Source organism: Eumetopias jubatus, unplaced genomic scaffold, assembly GCF_037043125.1.
Source record: "Eumetopias jubatus isolate StellerSeaLion01/CBP00866 unplaced genomic scaffold, mEumJub1_p1.0 scaffold_15, whole genome shotgun sequence".
Lineage (NCBI taxonomy): Eukaryota > Metazoa > Chordata > Mammalia > Carnivora > Otariidae > Eumetopias > Eumetopias jubatus.
The window spans coordinates 74,293,946-74,316,690 of NW_028274821.1; the positions used below are offsets into that span (position 1 = coordinate 74,293,946).

A 22,745-nucleotide genomic window follows, 5' to 3' on the forward strand; every position below is an offset into this window, starting at 1 on the left:
CAAAACAGTAAGTAACTCTAAGGAAAATGGACGTTTCTGGAAGAAAAGATGTGTAATAACAGAACACTAAGAAGTTCCAGTAAAATCATATTAAGAGGGACCAAATAAGGTAAAGCCGTCAGCGCAGCCACCTGTCGGGAAGCCTGCGCGCCCAGCCTGATATTCGTGCTCTCCACGCAAGTAGCCCTGGATCGGCTGGAGACTCACCCTCCTGGGAGCCGGCGCACAGCCCACAGCCCACAGCCCCGCGGTGCACCTGGCTCGGTGGGTAGTTGATCCATGCTCTGCTCAGCACTCAGGCGTCAGGGATTGACCTGTAAACCAACAGACGAATCAAATGTGTGGGGCACGTGCTTCTGAGCTGGGCTCATTCCGCGGGAGTGCAACCCCCTGGGACGATGGAACAGGTGCACGGACAGAGGATCGTCACACAGTAAGTATGTCTGCCATTCCTCGCTATTCATTTGCCTATGATGTTCCCCAGGTCCCATGAACAGAGGATTGCCGTGGACCCACAGTGTGTAGGAAGGAACTCAGTGAGACTCAAGAAAAGTGAAGCGTGTTTTATGTACAGCTGAGTAAGTACAGGTGCTGACCGCCAAAAAGAGGCCAAGCTTTCTGTTCCGACGAGAAACTCGCTTCCATCTCAGCAAGAAGGCCGTGGTGGTGTAAGAAATACAAACGATACCAAGGAACCGCATCTTATCCTGTTTCACTAGTTAGATCCCTGCATTTACTGATGCTGAAAATTATGACAAAGACAGGAAAGAAAAGGTAGCGCGACATGGAGTTCCTTTTCCTCTTGGTCCTTACTCATCAGGAAGCTGGAGGGAGACAGTGTTGGTGGAATGTGCACATGTCAAGAAATGATATAAAAAGTGAGTTGGTTTTGTGTGGCATTTTTCTACTGTTCTGGGAGAATGAAATTCATGTGCATGTATGAATTACAAAAGCAACTCGCTTAATTTTGGTGATTCTACATATGTGTTGAATGCTGTTTATTGCACTTAAAGCTGACATTGCACAATAGGAAGATGGAAAGGAAAATTTATGCTAATCAATGACAATGAAGACCGCAGAAGGGGAAAAGCTCTTCTATTGTTGGACCTTTCGGGGCACATTTTTCCTGGGTTTTTTTGAACAAGGATTCCCGGGTTTTCATTTTGCACTGGGCCCCACAAATTAGGTAGCCAGCCCTGCTTCTGAAGTCCAGTCCCCTTGACAATTTTCACTAGTGTCTTGTATTCTTCTCCCTACCCACTTAACTAGTGGTTGTCCATTTTTTTCCATTTTTTCCAAAGAATGAGGATTCTGACTTATATTAGTTCTACTGCCTATTTTACACATCACTAATATCTATTTTTATTTTTATTCTGCCCTTTCTTTTTTTTATCTTGGTGATTTTAGTGGCTTTTTGAGATGAGAATTTAATTAATTTCTGTTGTCTCCCATTCTAATTGACACGCCCTACAGTCTAAATTCTGACTCCCTACCCACTGCTAAGCCAGCAGAAATCTCCCCGGCCCTGGGGTTCCATGGTAAAATGAGAGGCAAAATCTTTTTTCACCGGGCCAATCCACAGTTGCCAAGAAGGCACGGCCCTGGGAGGTTGTAGTTGGGGTTGGCGGCCGCTAGGCGGAGACAAAGCACGCCGGAGTGAGGCCACCGCTTCCAGCGCGACCCCACCGGGGTCTAATCAGTCGTCCGCCAGACTTCCAGAGCGAGGTTAGCCCCCCACCCGCTCTTTTCCATCCCTCTCCCCCCACGGGGCTCTCGCCAAGCCCTGGACGCGGGCCAAAGAGACCAGTCGAGAAACCTCTGCGGGCGCCGGGAAGAAAATGGGGATCCAGAAGAGAACGCGAGGCGGGGCGAACGTGCCCAACCCAAGGGAGACTGAGGCCACCGGAGCAGAACGGCAGGAGGGCCTGCGCTCGGCTCCCCTGAGCGCGTGTGCCCCGGTGTTCACGCACGGGGACCTCCGAGCACTGGTGGCGGGATTGCAGTTAGGTGGGACCGGTTTTAAGGCCTCGGGGCTTAAATGAAGTCATTCTGGGCTTGGCACAGGCGCCCAAGGGAGCAGGGAATGGGCAGCCGGAGCCCGGGTCAAAGAGGAAATCACAACAAAATTAGGAAACGTTCAGGCTAGTTAAATGACAATGAAGACGCGTCATATCAAAATCTGTGGGATGCAGCTAATGCAGGGTTTAGAAGAAAATTTGTAGTTTTAAATACTTTTCTTTTTATAAACGAAGTCTAAAAATCAGTGCCCTAACGTTTCGCTGTATGAGGCTTGTAGAAGGGCAAAGTAAACTCAAAATAAATAGAGGAGGTCGGGTGCTGCCTGCAGGGCTCCACCGCTCCCCTTCTCTGGCCCCCTTGTGCCCCTCAGTGTTGGGGTGCTGGCCTGGCACATCCTCTCTGGAGGCAGGGGTGGGTGGGCGCATGGCATGCTGGTGGGTTAGAGGGGGCTCCTGCCTGGGCGCACTGGGACAGTTCAATTAAACCCTAGTCCCACAGGGTGGTGGTTTCTACCAATAGGGATCTTTTCAAGCCGGTCTATTTTCACTTTGAGAGAAGGAATAAGATGGGATCGAGCCCCGCATCGGGCTCCCCGCTCAGCGGGAAGCCTGCTTCTCCCTCTCCCACTCCCCCTGCTTGTGTTCCCTCTCTCGCTGTGTCTCTCTCTGTCAAATAAATAAAATCTTCAAAAAAAAATTGATTTAAAAAGACCACTTAGGTGAGACACACAAGCTTTAACACTTCATCAAGTAGCCAGTATCCTTTTGGAGGACTGCAAAATGAGGCAAAAAGCAAAAGGCTTTTATAGAATAAAGAACAAGGAAGAGACAAATAAAAAATATTTAATTGGCTGGGGCCACATAGACAACCTTGTTTCAGGTAAGAAGGCCCAGAGTTGGCTTGGCATTGGGGGATTGGCTGATGGAATATATTGCATTTCTGTCAAGTGGAGCATTTACAGGGACACTAACATTATCTAAATTTTGGTTTGCTGCAGAGCCCCCAGGAGCGGCTCCACGTTGGGTCTAGAAGGTTATTTTAACAGTGCTCAAAAGGAGGATGCTGAAGGGAAGGTTATCAGGGCACACCTCTGATTCAGATATAACTGGAAACAAACAAACAAAAATAAAAACAGACGACCATAGTGTTCCAGAAACTCTAGGAAATGAAAGAAAAGCAAGTATATCATATTTCAAGAATCAAAGAGGAATGCAGTGTATTGATTTATCTTCTGCTGGTGACCATGTCTCCTCAAATTGCTCCAATACAGTCCAAGAGATAAAACTAACAAAGACACAGTGGTTATAGTTTCTGAGTCATCTAGAAAAGAAGGATGCCGGTGCCTTCCTACCAGAGCAAGTAGAAATAATATTTCAGAATTGGAAATTCAACTTCTTTGATGAAATGGGGAAATTCCTCCAAAAATACAACTTAGCAAATCTTTCACAGCATTAAATAGAAAGCCTGAATTTGAACGATCTATTAAAGTGCTGGGTGACCATGGATGAGTCAGTTAACTTTAGCACCTTAATTTCTTATACTATTTAATTTAGCAACCAATAAGTGTTTGTTCTCCTTCCTGTAAATCTAATCTAAAAGATGTAACCTTTAAAAAGGGTCCTTCACTGCTATAATGGTTACATTTAGTCTTGTTACTATGTTTTAGGTTTATTCTTTTACAATCTTTTTTCCCCTAAAGCAATGTTGTTTGCCTTTTCCTTTTTATTTATTTATTTATTTATTTTTTGGTAAGGATTTGAAGAGAGTCATGCCATAATTCTATCAGTGGTTGTAATAAAACTTTTTCAAAACTCTTCTTAAATTTGAGTTTACCCAGTTGTGATTGTGGAAGGATCTGAAGAAAACTTCAGATTTGTGTGCCCAGCTCCTGTCTCATGGAAAACTATCACAAAATGGCATTCACTTAGTCCCTTCTGGAATTTAATTTTGTGTATGTTATGAGGTAATTATTTTCCCAAATAAATAGCCATTCATCTCAATATCATTTAATGACTAGTCCATTTTTTTCCCTACCATTTTAGGATGCTACTGTTACCATAAACTAAATTCTCATATTTTTCTGTGTTCTATTCTCCAGATCTGATGGTCTCATCTGCACTGTACCAACTATTTTGTTTCCTACAGACTATTGTTTGAATTGCTTGGAGGGCAAGCCCCATTTGTTGTTCCTAATTTTTAACATTCTTTTAGTTATTCAAATATACTTATATTTAGTGTGCTAAATTTTATTTTAAAATCCCATTGAATGACAAGGATGCTGAGACAGTTAAATGTGGGAAATAGTCTTTTCAACAAAGGTGCTGGGATAACTGAATATCCACATGCAGAAGAATAATGGTGGACCCCTACCTCACACCAGGTACAAAACAGTTACCTCAAAATGGATCATAGACCTAACGGTAAGCACTAAAACTATTAAACTCTTGGAAGAGAATACATAACTCTTCAACTTTGGGTTACACCAAAGGGACAAACAATAAAAGAAAAAAATAGGTAAGCTGGACTACATCAAAATTAAGACCTTTTCTGCTTCAAAGAGCTTCAAAGAAAGCCCACAGAATGGGAAAAAATATTTGCAAATTATATATATAAGGGTTTAGTATCCAGTATAAAGAACTCTTACAACTCAACAATAGAGAGACAATAATCTAAAATGGACAAAGGATCCAAACGGACATTTCTCCAAAGAAAATATACACCTGTGTATTTATAAAAATATTTATGAAAAATATACCTATTGTATATTTGTGGATATATTTATGACAGTATACATATATCTCTTACAGAGAAAACAGGTGGTGATAAAGATGTGGAAAAATAACCCTCACATGTTGCTGGTGGGCTTGTAAAATGGTGCAGTTATTTTAGAAAATTTGACATCTCCTCAAAAAGGTAAACATAGAGTTAACTTGTGACTCAACAATATCACTCCCAGGTATATACCCAAGAGAACTGAAAACACATCCACACAAAAATTTATACATGAGTGTTCACGGCAACATTATGCACAATAACCAAAAAGTGGAAACAACTGAAATGTCCATCAACTGATGAATGGAAAACAAAATCTGGTAGACCCATAAAATGGAATTTTATTCCACCATAACAAGAAATGAAGTACTGATACTTGTTACAACATGGATGGACCTTGAAAATATTAATGCTAAGTGAAAGAAGCCAGCCACAAAAGGCCACATATTCTGTTATTGCACTGACATGAAAAGGCTAGAGTAAATTCACAAAAAGATAGTAGATGAGTGGTGACCAGAGGCTGGAGGGAGAAGGGAATTACTGCTAATGGGTATGGGGTTTCTTTTTGGGGTGATGAAAATATTCTGAAATTAGATAGTGGTGATGGTACCACAACTCTGAATATACTAACAACCACTGAATTGTACTTTAAAAAGAGTGAAATTTTCAGTGTGATAATTATATACCTCAATAAAACTGTTCTTTTTTAAAATTCTATTGATTTAAGTTTACAAATCAAAGATAAATTTGAAACAAATCGACATCTTCATACTATTTTTCCAAATATGTTTATTCATTTATTACATTATTCTATGTTCTTCTGGAAAGATTTATCCTATAAACATCTCTTGGATTTTTTCTTATTCCTGGTATTTTTAGATTTTTTGTCAATATTGTGACTGTCACTTTTTTCCACCACATTTTCTATTTTTCTACTTAAGATAGCTTTTTACTTACACATTGTTGATAGATTATACATCTCCACCTTACTAGTTCTACTAGTTAGATTTTCTAGTCACCAAACATACCATCTCAAACGATGCCAGTTCTTTCAAATATTACTAGCTCATTTTTTTCTCTTATTAAATTATCTGGGACTTTCAGAGCAATGCTAATAGTATTGACATCAAACATCATTTCTCATTCCTCTCTCAGGTAAGAATGCTTCTGGCTATTCATAATGTTCACATAGGTTTCTGATAAATATCCTTTATCAACTTAAGTAAGTTTCCTTTTATCCCTAATTTAAAAAACACCAATGCCTGTAGAACTTTGCCAAATATTTTTATATCATCTGTTAAGTATATTCTCTTTATTAATGTAATTTCTACTTTTGAACTAGTTTGGAAGTCCTATGATAAATCTCAGTATTGATTTTACAAAACTGCTAGATTTGACTTGTTAGTCATTGAATTAGAAAATTTAACTTCCCTTTTTATCTATATTTACATTCCTTTTCGTATAGATGTTGTTTTTTCCGTTTTTCCCATTGTCCTACTTGCGAGAGTTTGTCTATTGGCTTATCAAACATATTTTTGTACCTATTTCATTAATGTGTACTTTTATATTTATTAATGCATTCCCTTTATTTTCTTTGGTTTATATCATTATTCTATTTCCTTTTTTTGTAATGTAATATTTAATTTATGCTCTAATTTTATTATTTTCTAATAACTGTCTTTTTTCTGTTTGGATTTATCCTTTAACACAAAAGTTACTCACAAAATTATTCTGTAATTTCTAAATAATTTTGTGGTGCTGTTTTAACTTTTCATGTCTACTTTTATCCTATTGTGGTTTTTAAAAAATGGGAAGGGCTTGAATATTTCCCTTGGGGAGAATTTTTTGAGATTTTCTTTGTAGCCATATTTTTAATGGACCATATATATACACACATATATAGAAATATATGTATATATATTTTAATGGACTATATATATGTATGTATATATTTTTTTCCAGTATTCATAGAATATTTTTAAATGGACTATATATATATGATGTACTTTGGCAAAAAACTATATACAGTCCATTAAAAAATATTCCATGAATATTGGAAAATAATGCATATTTCTCTGTGGAGGAAAGTATTCTCTTATATGGCTATTAGACAAACTTGTTAATTTAAAAAACTCAAATCCACTATAAAGGTGTTTTTTTAACAGTGAAGAATAACATGAGAATTACTAAAAAGATAAAAGATGATATATAAACAATTTTCATCATCCCACTAAAACTTTTGTGTACCTGAGGAACCTTTTATTATAAGCAAATATATACATTTATAATAAATTATTTCTAAAAATAATATTCTAAATATGTTTTTAAAAACAAACTAGTTTGGGGATAATTCCATTATAAGTTTTTATTTAAATGATATTACATTTTCAGGATTAATTGCAAGAACAATGCTTTTTCTCAGTACAAACAAAATGAGCATTTTGCCTAAAGTTTTTCTTTCATTAGCAATCCTAGAGTTTGTTACCACTGAGTGTTGAGGTATAAGTGATGACCTATGGCTGCAGGCTTCCCCACATTCATTACTCTGATAGGATTTCATTTCTAAAATGAGTTCTTTGATGATGAATTAAAGATGTACTATGACAGAAAACGTCACTACATTTATTACATTGATGTTTCTCCCCTGTGTGTGTTTGCTTGTTTAGTAAGAGCTGGGCTTAAGCTGAAAGATTTCCCACATTCATCACGCTGGTAGGGTTTCTCTCTTGTATGAGTTCTCTGATGTCGAATTAGTGATGTTCTATAGCAAAATAGTTTTTGACACAGATTACATCGATAGGGTTTCTCACCAGAATGAATTTTTAGATGTTCAGTAAGGTGTGTACTTTGGCTGAAGGTTTTTCCACATTCCTTACAAACATAAGGTTTCTCTCCAGTATGAGTTCTCTGGTGTTCAGTAAGATGTGCACTCCGATTGAAGGCCTTTCCACATTCATTACATTCATAGGGTTTCTCTCCAGTATGAATTCTGTGATGTTGAATGAAGGCTGGAGTATGACTGAAGGCTTTTCCACATTCATTACATTTATAGGGCTTTTCTCCTGTGTGAGTTCTCTGATGTCGGATTAGTGATATGCTATGGCAAAAAACTTTCCGACATTCCTTACACTGGTACAATTTCTCCCCAGAATGAATTCCCTGATGTTCAATAAGATGTGTGCTCCGGCTGAAGGTTTTCCCACATTCAATACATGCATATGGTTTCTTTCCAGTATGAATTCTGTGATGCTGAGTAAGGGCTGAAATATGGCTGAAAGCCTTCTCACATTCATCACAAGGATAGGGTTTTTCTCCAGTATGAATTCTCTCATGATTTCTAAGGGATGACCTATGACTAAAGGTTTTTTCACATTCATTACACTCATAAGGTTTCTCCCCAGTATGGACTCTTTGATGTTGAATAAGATTAGGGCTCTGACTAAAAGCTTTTCCACATTCATTGCATTCATAAGCTTTCTCTCCAGTGTGTATTCTTTGATGCTGAATAAGATTAGCATTCCGGCTGAAGGATTTACCACATAATTTACATTCGTGCTTCTCTTTCATATAAATTTTCTTAGGTTCCATTAGTACTGAACTATAGCTTTACATTTAAATTGTTTCCAGAATAAGTACAGTTTGAGATAAAAATGCATCCTTGCTCATATCTAATAAATTACTTTCCATTTATGAGTTGCCTTTTAAAAAAATCAACTGACACAGAACTATGCTTTAAGCTTCTATAATTTATGTCATAATTGTCTTTAGAAACTCTCTGTTGTTTAAAAAGAGTTGAGCTCAGGTTAAATGTTTCCTCAAAATTATTATGTTAATGATTTTCCTCTTTAATTGAGTGTCCTTGTAATTCGATTTTACTAGTGTTTCTCAAGTTGGTTATCAAATTCCAATTCTTCTGATGCAAAGTTTTAGGAACCATCATTTAGAAAACTATCTAACATCATGCCATGACACTATTCTTTTTCAGAAGCTTTCTGCTATGGAGTTGATGTTCTGACTTTGGATATAGTATCCAAGATTAAGGAGAAGACAATATCTCTTCCCTCTGGAATATAAAAGGAAAAAATAAAACTCACTCATCAATAACAGAAAAAATATAATAAAAATAAAAATGAACCAGTGCTATGATGAAACAAATGATTATACATATAGGTCCTGTTAATATCGAAGTTTAAAGAAGAGAAGGATTAATACAGATAGGTAGAGTGAAAGAAATGGAAGCATTGAGACAAAATGCATAGCATAATAAAAAAATAAAGATACAGAAAAGTACATGACATGACAAAAAGTCAATGACACTAATTCAAATGAATGTCTTTGGAAAGCAGAGGTAAAAAAATAAGACAGGAAAAATGAAATGTGACTGGTTAATAAAAACTCTGACAAACAGAAATTCAATGCTATAATAAGAGATAAGAAAACTAAAGTTTTCTGTCGTAGTGGTAACATGATAAATATGAAACATTTTAGATGAAGATGCCTGTTAGGAATGTTGATGCTAAGGTAGCAAAATAAATCTATCCGTTTACAGTGTTTTGAAGAAAAGTTGTATCACCTGTTTAGTACTAAAAGAAATATCTTAACTCAATGCACAAATAAAGTAAAAAATCTCTGGTCCCAAAACTCAAAGTCCAGTCTCAGATAAGCACTTATAAAACATATTTTGACATTTGTGGGGAAAGTCACTATAATCTGTAGTAATTACAAAACCTTAGTTATGTAAAGAGACAAGGTTCCTACAATTGTCATCACATCCCTTACAGTGTCTGATAATGATCTGGTTCTTTTCATTACTACAAGGTAAAGTTCACTGGCACATCCTCCTATGCCACTGGTTCCTAACACATCAAATACCTACTCACTAAAGGATCACTTATGCAACTATTTATGACAGAAACTGTAAAGCTAAGAACTGAAAATAACAAAATGGAGGGCTAGCAAGTTGTTCAAAGATGGTTCATGGTTCTACATTTAAAAAGTGGCTAAAAGTACATTATTTGGCACCACTATATATCTGTTGAGAGTAAAAGAAGCAAAACAAGAGGAGAAAATGAGAACATTGCAATATGTGAAGGAATAAGGATGGAAGATTTTCCCAATTGAGGACTCACAGATTCAAGAAGTCCCAAGCCATAAGCACACTAAATACAAAGAAAAGCACATCCAAGGATATCATAGTCAAACTTCTGAAACTCAGGGACAAAAAAGAAAAAAAAATCTTAAAAGCAGTGTAAGAAACAGGCATGGTAACTTCAAAATAGCAACACTCTGCTCACTCACTTCTCAGCAGTTAAAGAGAATCAACTGAAAACGCATGTTTCTGGAGTCTCTTCTGGAAGAGACTCAATACCTTAAAGATGCCAGCTCTTATGAGTTGAAGGTACCCCTCTTTCCCGGCAAATATGCTGAAGTCCTAACCCCCAGTACCTCAGAATGTGATCTTACTTGGAAAGAGTCAGTGCGGATATACATAGATGAGATCATACTAGAGTAGGGTCAGCCCCTTATGAGTCAGGTGAAGATGCGGAGTCCAGGTGACCGCTTCGCGCTGAACTTGGACCCGAACCCGGACCTCCAATTCTCCGCCTTTCTTCCGCCCCCGCCCCGGAGCCGGGACGCGCTATCCAAGCCCCTCGCGCCCCCGCCCCACCCCCTGGGGTCGTGAGGAGTCCTGAGCGAAGGTCCCTCCCCGGCTACCACTCGGATGCAGGCGTCAGGGAAAGAACAATGTCACCAGCTCCAAGGAGAAATGAACACCCTCCGGCTATCCAGCGCCCCCCTTACCCCGCAAGCCAGGAAGTGCGCCTGCGCACGCGGCCGCCTAGAACTACATTACCCAACATGCTCTGCAAAGGACGGGCGCCCGGGTGCAGTGTCTCCTACCTGCTCCGGAGTTGCCTTTCCTTCTCACCGCTGCTTGCGAGCGGGGTAGCTTTTTTTTTTTCTTTCTTTTCTTATTCAAATAAAAAGAAAAAAGAGACGAAGAAAAGCTTTTTCTTTCGCAATAGGTAAATATGAATCCAAAGGGATGCAGATTTTTCCGTTAACCTTTACATAAAAGGAATGCCTATTCATTATATTAATAGATGATTCAGCTGGAATATAACCTTTTATTCAACAAGCTAAAAAGGGCGGGGGAAAAAAAAACACCCCAAACTAGATGGAATTCCTTAACAAAGTGATAATCACCGTTAATACTGTGGTATACACACAGTATTCTAAAAATAAGTCTCACAATCAGCCCCATTCTTCGTTGGGGCTTGGGGCTTCTTTTTTCAGGATTGTTAGCATATTCTAGACCCTTTGTGATGGTATTTTATTTCCATTTCAACTCAAAATTCTCATTTTTTTTCTTTTCAAGATTATTTATTTGAGAGAGAGAGAGAGTGAGGGCATGAGCAGGGGGAGGGGCAGCGGGAGAAGCAGACTCCCCGCTGTACAGGGAACCAGAGGTGGGGCTCCACAGAGGACCCCAGGATCCTTACCTAAGCTGAAGGCAGCCGTTTAACCAACTGAGCCACCCAGGCTCCCCAGAATTCTCACTGTTAGTATATAAAATATAATTACTGTATTACTTTTATTCTGTAACCTTGCTAAATTCACTTACTGGATTTATTTTTATTTTTTTAAGATTTTATTTATTTATTCATGAGAGATGCGGGGTGCAGAGGGAGAAGCAGGCTCCCAAGGAGCAGGGAGCCCGATGCAGGACTCGATCCCAGGACCCCGGGATCATGACCTGAGCCACCCAGGCGCCCTATTTTTATTTTTTTTACAATATATCCTAAACATATGAAATTATTTTTTTAAAGATTTTATTTATTTATTTGAGAGAGAGAGAATGAGAGATAGAGAGCACCAGAGGGAAGAGGGTCAGAGGGAGAAGCAGACTCCCTGCCAAGCAGGGAGCCCCATACGGGACTCGATCCTGGAACTCCAGGACCACGACCCGAGCCGAAGGCAGTCGCCCAACCAACTGAGCCACCCAGGCGCCCCTAAACATATGAAATTATTAAAGAAAATTTAACACAGTATGGGTAAGACTTGCATGTTCAATACTACAAAACATTACACAGAGAAATTAAAGACCAAATAAATAGAGGGGATATATCATGCTTATGGAAAGGAAGATTCAAATTGCTGAGATGGTTATCTCCAAATTGATTTATAGGTTCAATTAAATCTAAATCAGATCTCTTCAGGTTTCTTTGTAGAAATTGACAAGCTGATTCTAAAATGATGTAAAAATGCAAAGGGTCTAGAATATGCATAACAATCCTGAAAAAAGAAGAATAAGGTTTATTTCAACACAACAGAAAACTAAAGAATAAATACAATGTGGTAAGAACAGATGTAAATATCAGTGAAAAAAAGAGAAAGTAAAAAAATATACATACTTGATTTCTGACAGGTATTAAGGTGATTCAATAGAAAACGATAATCTTTTTTTGGAAAATGGTGCTAATCAATTGCATATCCCTATGCAAAAAAATATGTACCTCAGTTTTAATTCACAAATATATTAAAATTAACTGAATAGGGCTCTTAAACATAGATGTGGGAGCTAAAACTACAAAAATCTCTAGAAGAAAACAAAGGGAAAAAATCTTTGTGAGTTTAATTTAGGCAAAGATTTCTTGAACACAAAAAGCGCAAACCATAAAAGGAAAGGTTGATAAACTGGACTTCTCAAAATTAAAAGCTTTCCTCCTCTGAAGAGACTGCTTAGAAATTGAAAAGAGAAACCACAGATAGGGAGAAAACATTTGCAAAATATATCTGATAAAACTTCTATCTAGAACACAAAAGGAATTATCACTCCATAATAAAAAGATTAATGATTTGATTTTTTTAAAATGAGTACAAGATTTGGAAAATCACCAACGTAGATAAACAAATTGCCAATAAGCACACATAAAGATGCTCAGCATCATTAGATTTTAGGGAAATGCAAATTAAAACCACAAAGTAATACTACTACACATCTCCTAGAATGGCTACATTTTTTTTTAAACTGAGGGCCATTTTACAAAAAAACCTGAAAAGTACTCCTCAAAAAGGACAAGATCATGAAAAACAGGAAAGAGTAAGAAGGTCAGTTGTGTGGTTTTTGTTAACATTTGTTAAGTATGGTCCTGGGGTGTCTGATGTCAAGGCAAAGTTCAACAAAGACTGCAAGGGAAAGTGATCTAGTTTTATGCTTGGTCAATATCATGCTGTCCTTACACTTAGGACAATACTTACACTGACTCACAGGTCCTGGAGGAGGTACATGGCACTCAAGGACACACATGGGGAGGTTAAGGCAGGGGACAGGCAAAGAGTGAGCAGCAAGAGTTGGAGCATAGGGCTTTTCTAGGGCTTGAGGGTCTAGTGCTTTGGGATCCTTGGGCTAAGGCGAGATTGGTCAATTCAAACTAAGAAGAATGAGGTTTTGGTAAGTTTTGCAGGGGTCTTATCTAAGGGGCCCATAAGGGAAGGACGCACAGTCCCAGGAGAGACTGTTTACCACAAAGACTACTTACTTGTGACTCTGCAGGCTGTTATCTGAGGGAGGCATGCACAGGAGGGAGGGGCCAATGTCAGTTCAAGTCCCCTCCAGGCCACTTAGCCACACAAAATGGATGCCAAGGAGGCAATGCTATGAAGTAATTTAGCTAACCTGTCAATAGTTGCAGGCCAGAAGAGACAAAGGAGACATAATGACTAAATCCTACATGAAATCCCTGTGTTGAATTCTGGAACATAAAAAGGATAGTGGAATTCAAATAAAGACTGGGATATGATTAATATTAATGTAAATGTTAGTTTTCTAGTTTTCACAAATGTACAATGGTAATGTAAGATGTGAACATCAGAAGAAACCAGGTGGCGGGCATGTGGGAACTCTACCATCTTTGTAACTTTTGTAAATCTAAAATTATTTTCAAACAAAATGTTAATTTAAAAAAAATCAGTTGGGGGCGCCTGGGTGGCTCAGCTGTTAAGCGGCTGCCTTCGGCTCAGGTCATGATCTCAGGGTCCTGGGATCGAGCCCCGTGTCTGGCTCTACACTCAGCAGGGAGTCTGCTTGTCCCTCTGCTTGTGTTCTCCCCCTCTCTCTCTCAAATAAATAAATAAAAGCTTAAATCTTTAAAAAAAAGGTTTAACCTTTGTAGATTCCTTAGGATTTTAAATGTATAAGATCAGGTTGTTACGAATAAAAGAAAATTTTACTTCATCCTTCCTAATTTGTATGCTTTCTTTTTTTTTCCCTTTGCTTATTACATTGGCCAGAACTTCTATTACATTGTTGAATAAAAATGAGGGGGTGCCTGGGTAGCTCAGTCAGTTAAGCATCTGACTCTTGGTTTCAGCTCAGGTCATGATCTTGGTGTCCTGGGATTGAGCCCTCAGTTGGACTCCACATTCAGTGTGGAGTCTGTCCCTCTCCCTCTGCTCCTCCCCCCCCTCCCCTGCTCTCACTCTCTTTCCGGAATAAATAAATATCTTTTTAAAAAATGAGGACGGGGCACCTGGATGGCTCAGTCAGTTAAGCATCTGCCTTCAGCTCAGGTCATGATACCAGGGTCCTGGGATCAAGCCCCGCATCGGGCTCCCTGCTCCACGGGAAGCCTGCTTCTCCTGCTCCCCTGCTTGTGTTCCCTCTCTCACTGTGTCTCTCTCTGTCAAATAAATAAATAAAATCTTTAAAAAAAAATGAGGACAGATATTTTTTATTGGTTTCTAATCTTATGTAGAAAGAAGTAACCATGAAACTGGTTGAAGTAGAGAAGTTACCATCTGTTGTTCATTTGTTGAGAGTTTTCATCACAAATGGATGTTGAATTTTGTCAAATGCTTTTTCTGCATCTATGGAAATGATGTTTTTCCCCTCATCAAAAAAAAATTTGGTGAATTACATGGATGGATAATCAGATATTTAAATAAAATATTGCATTCTTGGAATACACTCCAATTGGTCAGGACATATTTCACTTTTTATGTACTGCTGGATTCAAAATATTTTCTTAAGGTAGGCTCCATGCTGGGCATGAACTCACAACCTGGGGCCTGAACTCATGACTCTGAGATCAAGACCTGAGTTGAGAGTCAGATGCTTAACCGACTGAGCCACCAAGGTGCCCCTCAAAAACATTAATTTTAAAGCAATTTTCACATCTACAGTTATCAGGGATATCAGCTTATAATTTTTTTAAAGATTTTATTTATTTATTAGAGAGAGAGAATGAGAGAGAGAGAGAGCATGAGATGGGGGAGGGTCAGAGGGAGAAGCAGACTTCCCGCCAAGCAGGGAGCCCGATGCAGGACTCGATCCCAGGACTCCAGGATCATGACCTGAGCCAAAGGCAGTTGCCAAACCAACTGAGCCCCTCAGCTTATAATTTTCTTTACTCATAATGTCTTCATCTGGTTTTGGTTTCAGGGTAATACTGATCCAATATAATGAGTTGGAAAATGTTAATTCTCCTCTACTTTCTAAAGTTTTTGTAGAATTAGTATTATTTCTTCCTTAAACATTGATAGAATGCCCCAGTGAAGCCTCTAGACCTGTAATTTTCTTTCAGAGAAGATTTTAAATTACAAATTCAATATCTTTAATCAGTATAGGGCTATTTGTGCATTCTAATTCTTCTTTACTCAGTTTTGGTAACATGATTTCAAGGAGATCTTCCATTTTACCTAAGTTGTCAAATTTTCGAAATAAAAGTTATTATTAACTCTATCTTCTTTTTGACTCTAAAATAGTGGTGCCACCTCCTTTATTCCTACTAGTAATTTGTCTTCTATTTCTCTTGATCAGTCTATCCAAAGATTTACCAATTATATTGATTATTTCAATGAATCACCTTTTGTTCTCAATGATTTTTGTTTGTATATGCTCTGGTTTAGGAATTGGCGAACATTTTCTGTAAAGGGCCAGATAGTGGATATTTTAGGTTTTGTGGTCCACCTATGATTTCTGTTGCATAGTCTCTGTTTTATTCTTTTTTCTTTTCTTTCTGTTTGGTTTGTGCGTTTTATAACTTGTTAAAAATGTAAAAATGAATCTTAGTTTAAGGCCTGTATGGGAACAGGCCACTAGCCAGGTTTGGCCTGTAGTCCGATCCCTGTTCTAGTTCATTGATTTGTGCTCTTCCATTTATTACGTATATCTTCCTACTTATTTTGGGGTATAATTTGCTCATATCTTTCTACCTTCATAAGATGGAAGCTTAAATAATTGATTTTACACATTTCTTCTTTTCTAATAAATCATTTAAAATTATAAATTTTATTCTAAGCTCTGGTCTAGTGACATCCCCAATACCCACACACACAATGAGTCCTGACTTCCACTGAAGGCTCTCCCACACTGAATATATTTATATGATTTCTCACTGGTTAAAATTTCGGTTGTACAAAGAGGTGTGACTTCTGCATGAAGACTCTGATGTGTTTATTAGATGTTCTGTTCGGATGAATTCCTTTTCCCAGCACATTGTTCCATTCATAATCTATCTCCTCAATTCTGACATATTGTATTTTCATTCAATATTATCTAAACATTTTCTAATTTCTCTTGTGACTCATCTCTACCTAGGCTAACAAATGGAAATTCAGTTTTCTCCACCTTTTCAGAAAAAATTCCATGGTGTGCCTCTTTCCCATCTACCCACTCATATTTACATAATGCCATTTTGTTCTGTTATACTCTAAGAATGTCCAAAATAGGGTAAACTGTGAAGTGTTTAAGTGTAACTGTGATAACTTGAAGTTGAAATAAACATAATACCTAAGCATTTGTGTGACCATCAGCATATAAAACTTTAAGTAAACATTAACATCTCAATAGCAAGCATGTTGGGGCGCCTGGGTGGCTCAGTTGGTTAAGTGACTGCCTTCGGCTCAGGTCATGATCCTGGAGTCCCGGGATCGAGTCCCACATTGGGCTCCCTGCTCACCAGGGAGTCTGCTTCTCCCTCTGACCCTCTTCCCTCTTATTCTCTGTCTCTCATTCTCTCTCTCTCAAATAAATAAAATCTTAAAAAAAATAGCAAGCATGTTAACATTTTAATTATTTAATTTTCAAACTATTTAAAACCATATTTTCAGAATTACTAGGGTAGTTCCACTTGTTTCAACTTTTAACTCTGCCTGAAAACTCCAAAATATCTGTTTACCTATAGCATAATGTTTCAGAGTCCTTAGATATGAGTCATGGTATCTTGTGTAATCTCTTAAATTCCAGTTGTTTAAGGAGACTAGTACCTAATTAATTCATAGTACCCAAGAAATATCTATTAGTAATACTACTTAAGTAGAAAGGTGGTAATATGAAGTATCCTTTTAAAGAGAATACAAGTAAATAGGCTCAGATGACAACATATTAGGAGGCAAGTTAAAAAAAAAACCTGGGGGGCACCTGGTGGCTCAGTCAGTTGAACACCCGACTCTTGATTTCAGCTCAGGTCATGATCTCAGGGTCGTGGGATCAAGCCCCGCGTCGGGCTCCACACTCAGCGCAGAGTCTGCTTGTCCCTGTCCTTCTGCTCCACCCCCCACTCCTCTGCCTACTCATGCTCTCTCTCAAAATAAATAACATCTTTAAAAAAAAAAACACTAAGAATTTCCTACCTATCTTATGTTAATGGCGATACCAGCTATGTATAAGAAACCACTAAATAGAAGGCAAAACATTGAAAATAGAGATATTGAATCTTCTAAGCACCTGAGACTTGAAATGACTATAGAAGGGGCACAAGCTTTCCTCTTCCTGAAGTCATGCACAGAATTAATGGGATGATAGGAAGGATAAGGGCGAGAAAAACAATGAATTCTAATTACGGAAGGCTCTCTGAAAATATTACATAGTTTCATATGGGGCCTGACAGGCAAACTGGATCTGAAAGAAATTCTAATAGACAGGAATTCCACAAATTATTGGCTGCACAAGTGGTATTATCACATAGTTTCCAAGATGATAACATTGAAGGCAAGATACACATTAATAGTTTAGTTTCTGATATGTTTAGAAAATGAATGTCCTACATTTACATAACAGCTCAATATTTATCTTCAAAAGTGACTTTTAAAATGACTAATAAAAGAATTACATGACTGCAATTCACTATTTAGTTTAAAATTACTATTTGTGGGGTGCCTGGGTAGCTAAGTTGGTTAAGTGTCCCTTTTTTTATTTTGGCTTGGGTCTCAGGGTCATGAGATCAAGCCCCACATTGGGCTCCACACTCAGCACAGAGTCTGCTCGAGATTCTCTTTCCCTCGCCCTCTGCCCCTACCCCAGCTCACATTCACTCTCTAAATAAAATCTTTAAAAAATAAAATGAATTATTTTAAAGTTAAGATTTACAGTGAAAATCATGGCTGCTGTTCAGTTTTAAATTTTAAAACATTTTTTGGGCGCCTGGGTGGCTCAGTTGGTTAAGCGACTGCCTTCGGCTCAGGTCATGATCCTGGAGTCCCGGGATCGAGTCCCACATCGGGCTCCCTGCTCGGCGGGGAGTCTGCTTCTCCCTCTGACCCTCTTCCCTCTTGTGCTCTCTATCTCTCATTCTCTCTCTCTAATAAATAAATAAAATCTTTAAAAAATAAATAAATTTTAAAACATTTTTAATTGAAAATCTAAGAAAAAATGTTTGATTAAAAATTCAGGATCAAGGGGCGCCTGGGTGGCTCAGTCGTTAAGTGTCTGCCTTCGGCTCAGGTCATGATCCCAGGGTCCTGGGATTGAGCCCCGCATTGGGCTCCCTGCTCCACGGGAAGCCTGCTTCTCCCTCTCCCTCTCCCACTCCCGCTGCTTGTGTTCCCTCTCTCTCTAATAAATAAAATCTTAAAAAAAATTTAGGATCAAGCTCAATATGGTGTATCAGCTTTACCTTCATTTCAAGGAAAGACTGAAAAGGTTTTTTGCTATCAATCCCTCTTTTCCTAATATTGCTTCACGATGAATATTTACAACTTACATAAGGTTAAGTTATTGTGCTTGAAAAGGAAAGGATGCCCTGGATAATAATTTGTAAGAATTTGTAAGAAAAGTTATTTGTGATGATAAAATGACAACTCAACAAAACACTTAATTTTTTCAAACAAATTATAAAATAATAGTATAATTTCTATGTTCAGACTGATCACAAAAAAAATGTATAGGGCAGCAAAACAGGTATCCCTGAACCAATATCTCAAAATACACCTCCAAGAGCTTCTACATGTAAGAAACTAAAACTTAATACCTCCTTTGAAATGCATGTTTCTTGTTAATTGATTTAATATAATGTAGGGACAGGATACAGAATACCATATGATGTCCAGTCAAATTCAATTCAATTCTGTCTGGAGCTGAAGTGACATTACATTCAGTCCTGCTTGTCTCGAGTGGGACAGAATCCTGTGGAGGCTAAGAGGCTGATCTGAATCTCAGCCCTCCACTTACCAGGCACATGAGTTTAGCTGAACCAGGGAACCTCTCTGGGCTCCATTTGCCTCATCTATAAAATGGTAATAATCTCAGTTTCATATATTTGCTCTAAGGATTAAGTAAGAAAGTACATGTCAAAGTGCTTAGCAGAATGTGTGTGTGGCAGAAATATCCAATAAAGGAAGCTTTAAAAAACTCAATTCTGATAATCACAAGGATATAGAGATCCCAAGCTATGCATAGCAGTACTCATGTAAGTACTATGAGTTGAAACAGGACTAGGAACAGGAATTTCTTTGTGTAGAACTATTTTTATCACGTGTCGAATATGCCAACATTGCTTACAGCCACATCACTGCCTGCTTTGCCTGTTGCCTCTTAACTGTATGCTTTACACCAAGTGATATTTTTTAAAAGTCTACCCCTTTTTTTTTTTACGATTTATTTGAGAGGGAGAGAGAGAGTGTACAGGGGGAGGGGCAGAGGGAGATGGAGAGACTTTCAAGCAGACTCCCTGCTGAGCATGGAGCCCAATGTGAGGCTTGATCCCATGACTCAGATTATGACCTGTTCTGAAATCAAGAGTCAGACACTTAACCAACTGAGCCACCCAGGCACCCCTCTACCACTAACTTTTGATGTCTCTATAAATGCATTGGCTTCATCTTCTCTTAATTCTATATACCTTAAGAAAGAGTGGGGGAAGATCTATTATTTAGTTACAATTTATCCTTTTATGTTTTTTAAGATGTGGGGAAAATGGTGTCATTTAGTGCAGAAAGGCAGGTGCAAATATCCATATTCACTTCCAAATGACAGATAATTTAGGTTATGAATGCTATTTCTACATCACTTGTAGAATGATCACATATAGTAGTCACTTTGTTGTCCTGATTAATCAATTTGCAGTTGACCCTTGAACAACACAGGTTTTAACTGTGCAGGTCCATGGATATTTTTTTTTATTAATATAGTACAGTACTATAAATGTATTTTTTCTTCCTTATGACTTTCTTAATAACATCTTTTCTCTAGCTCATTTAATTGTAAGAATACAGTATGCCATACATATTACATAAAAATATGTGTTGACTGACAGTTCATGTTACCAGTAAGGCTTCCAGTCAATAATAGACTATTAGTAGTTAAGTTTTTGGAGAGTTAAAAGTTATACATGAATTTTCAACTGCACAGGGGGACCCTAATCTACGTTGTTCAATGATCAACTGTACTCACTCATTTAAAAAATTTGTACCTTGGAATGCCTAGGTAGCTCAGTCATTTAAAAAATTTGTACCACAAGTGATCAAGCTAATCACATATGGTTGAGATTTTTCTACATACTTAAAAAACTTTTACTATTAGGCCTGGACCAAGATGTCCAATATAATTTTTTGGATACATGATTTTTCAAACTTGCTTCTCAGTATGAATTTTCTGGTGCTTAATAGTTTAGGAGCTACTGTTGAAGGCTTCCCATGTTTAGTACATTCATAGAGTTTTTAGACTTTATGAATTCTATGATGTGTGATGAAATTTTAATCATTTAATTAAAGTTTTCTCATTCCATTAAAAGGGTTTCTGTTCCATATGAATTCTCTGATGAACAATGAGAGTAGATTTCTTGCTGAAAGCTTTTCTACAATTACTACAGTCATAGGGTTTTTCTCCAGTGTGTATTCTATGATGTACAGTGAGGTGTGACTTCTTACTAAAGGCTTTTCCACACTCAATGCATTCATACGGCTTCATCCCAGTATGGATTCTTTGATGAACAGTGAGTTGTGATTTCTGGATAAAAGCTTTTCTGCATTCACTGCATTCATAGGGTTTCTCCCCAGTATGAATTCTCTGATGTTCAATGAACTGTGAGCTCCGGATAAACGCTTTCCCACAATCACAGCATTGATACCTTTTGTCCCCAGTGTGAGTTCTCTGATGTACAATGAGATCTGACTTTTGAATGAAGGCTTTTTTACATTCATTACACTCAAAGGGTTTCTCTCCAGTGTGAATTCTGTGATGTACACTTAGTTCTGACTTCCTGTTGAAGGCTTTTCCACACTCTTTACATCCATGGGGTTTCTCCCCAGTATGAATTCTCTGATGTACAACGAGCTGTGACCGCCAGATGAAGGCTTTTCCACAGTCACTGCATTCATATGGTTTCTCCCCAGTATGAGCTCTTTGATGAACACCAAGCGTTGACTTCTTGATGAAAGCTTTCCCACATTCATTGCATTCATAGGGTTTTTCCCCTGTGTGAATCCTCTGATGAATAATGAGGTTTGACTTCTGGATGAATGCTTTCCCACATTCACTACATTTATAGGGTTTCTCTCCTGTATGAGTTCTCTGATGTACAGTGAGTTGTGACTTCTGAATAAAGGTTTTTCCACATTCTTTACATTTGTATGGTTTCTCCCCAGTATGAATTCTCTGATGTACAATGAGTCCTGACTTTCCACTGAAAGCTTTCCCACACTGAATACATTTATATGATTTCTCACTGGTTAGAATTTTTGGTTGTACAAAGAGGTGTGACTTCTGCATGAAGGCTCCAATGTGTTCATTAGATGTTCTGTTCCGATGAATTCCTTTCCCAAGTACATTGTTACATTCATGATCTATCTCCTCAGTTAGTGGCTTATTGTTAATGAATGCAACTTGATTCAAACGCTTGTCTTGGTTTTCCTGGTGATTTATCTCATCTTCAAGTCTCCAGTCTTCAAAAGTTGAGTATACAATCATGTTATGGAGTATCACTTGTTCAGAAATGCTCTTCCATGGTGTTAATTCTTTCATCTTGGGTCTAATATCAAAGTCTGAAAAAAAGCCCAAGTGTAAATGATGTTACTTCACTCTTGAGCTCTGAAGAATACAAAACAAAACACAAAAATAAAAAACAAAGCTCTTAATTTTAGTAGAAATAGATAGAAATCTGATAATAAGTGCAATTAGCTTTGAAATGTAGAATATGACCTTAAAACTCAAAGACAGAAGAAGAAATAGACCTAAAAGAAGTGAGCAAGGGAGCAATGGAAAAAGAGTTGATGAACTCAGTGTCAAAGTTCCACATGGCACCAGCGCCAATCCACCACAACGCTCTGTGAAGAGCAGAAGCAGATCAAAAAATCATTTCAGGAAGGACAGAGGAAGTATGCTAGCAAAGGAGACTGAAGGTGAGTTGAAGTGACCAGCAGAAAGATTAAATCCACACTAAATATAAAAATATTCATAAATATTTTATAAGTAACCAGGTAGAAGCACAACTACAGGGTAGGGCTTTCCAAGTACATTCATCTGAAAGAGTCAGAAGACACAAAAAGCATGGGATGGGACAGGCTCTATTAAAAGGGGGAAATTCTGAGTTTGAAGACCAGGCAGTTTCAGAGGGAGAAAAAAGGCAAAAAAAGAAGGAAGAAATACCCACTCATAATTGGGTGGTGGTAATGGGGAAAGAAAACAAGGGAAATTCAGGGTCCTGGAAGACAAAGAGAACCACAAAACCAGAAAA

At 38.0% G+C, this 22,745-nt stretch overlaps 1 protein-coding gene across 1 annotated transcript; it reads right to left on the minus strand.

The window, feature by feature from the left end:
* Positions 1 to 1,563: 1,563 nt before the first annotated feature.
* On the minus strand, positions 1,564 to 22,033 carry LOC114212855 (uncharacterized). Its single transcript, XM_028107867.2, is given in 4 exon segments — positions 1,564 to 1,631; positions 7,421 to 7,455; positions 7,457 to 8,345; positions 20,803 to 22,033. Coding segments are annotated over 4 exon segments (2,223 nt in total).
* Between the last annotated feature and the right edge of the window lie 712 nt (positions 22,034 to 22,745).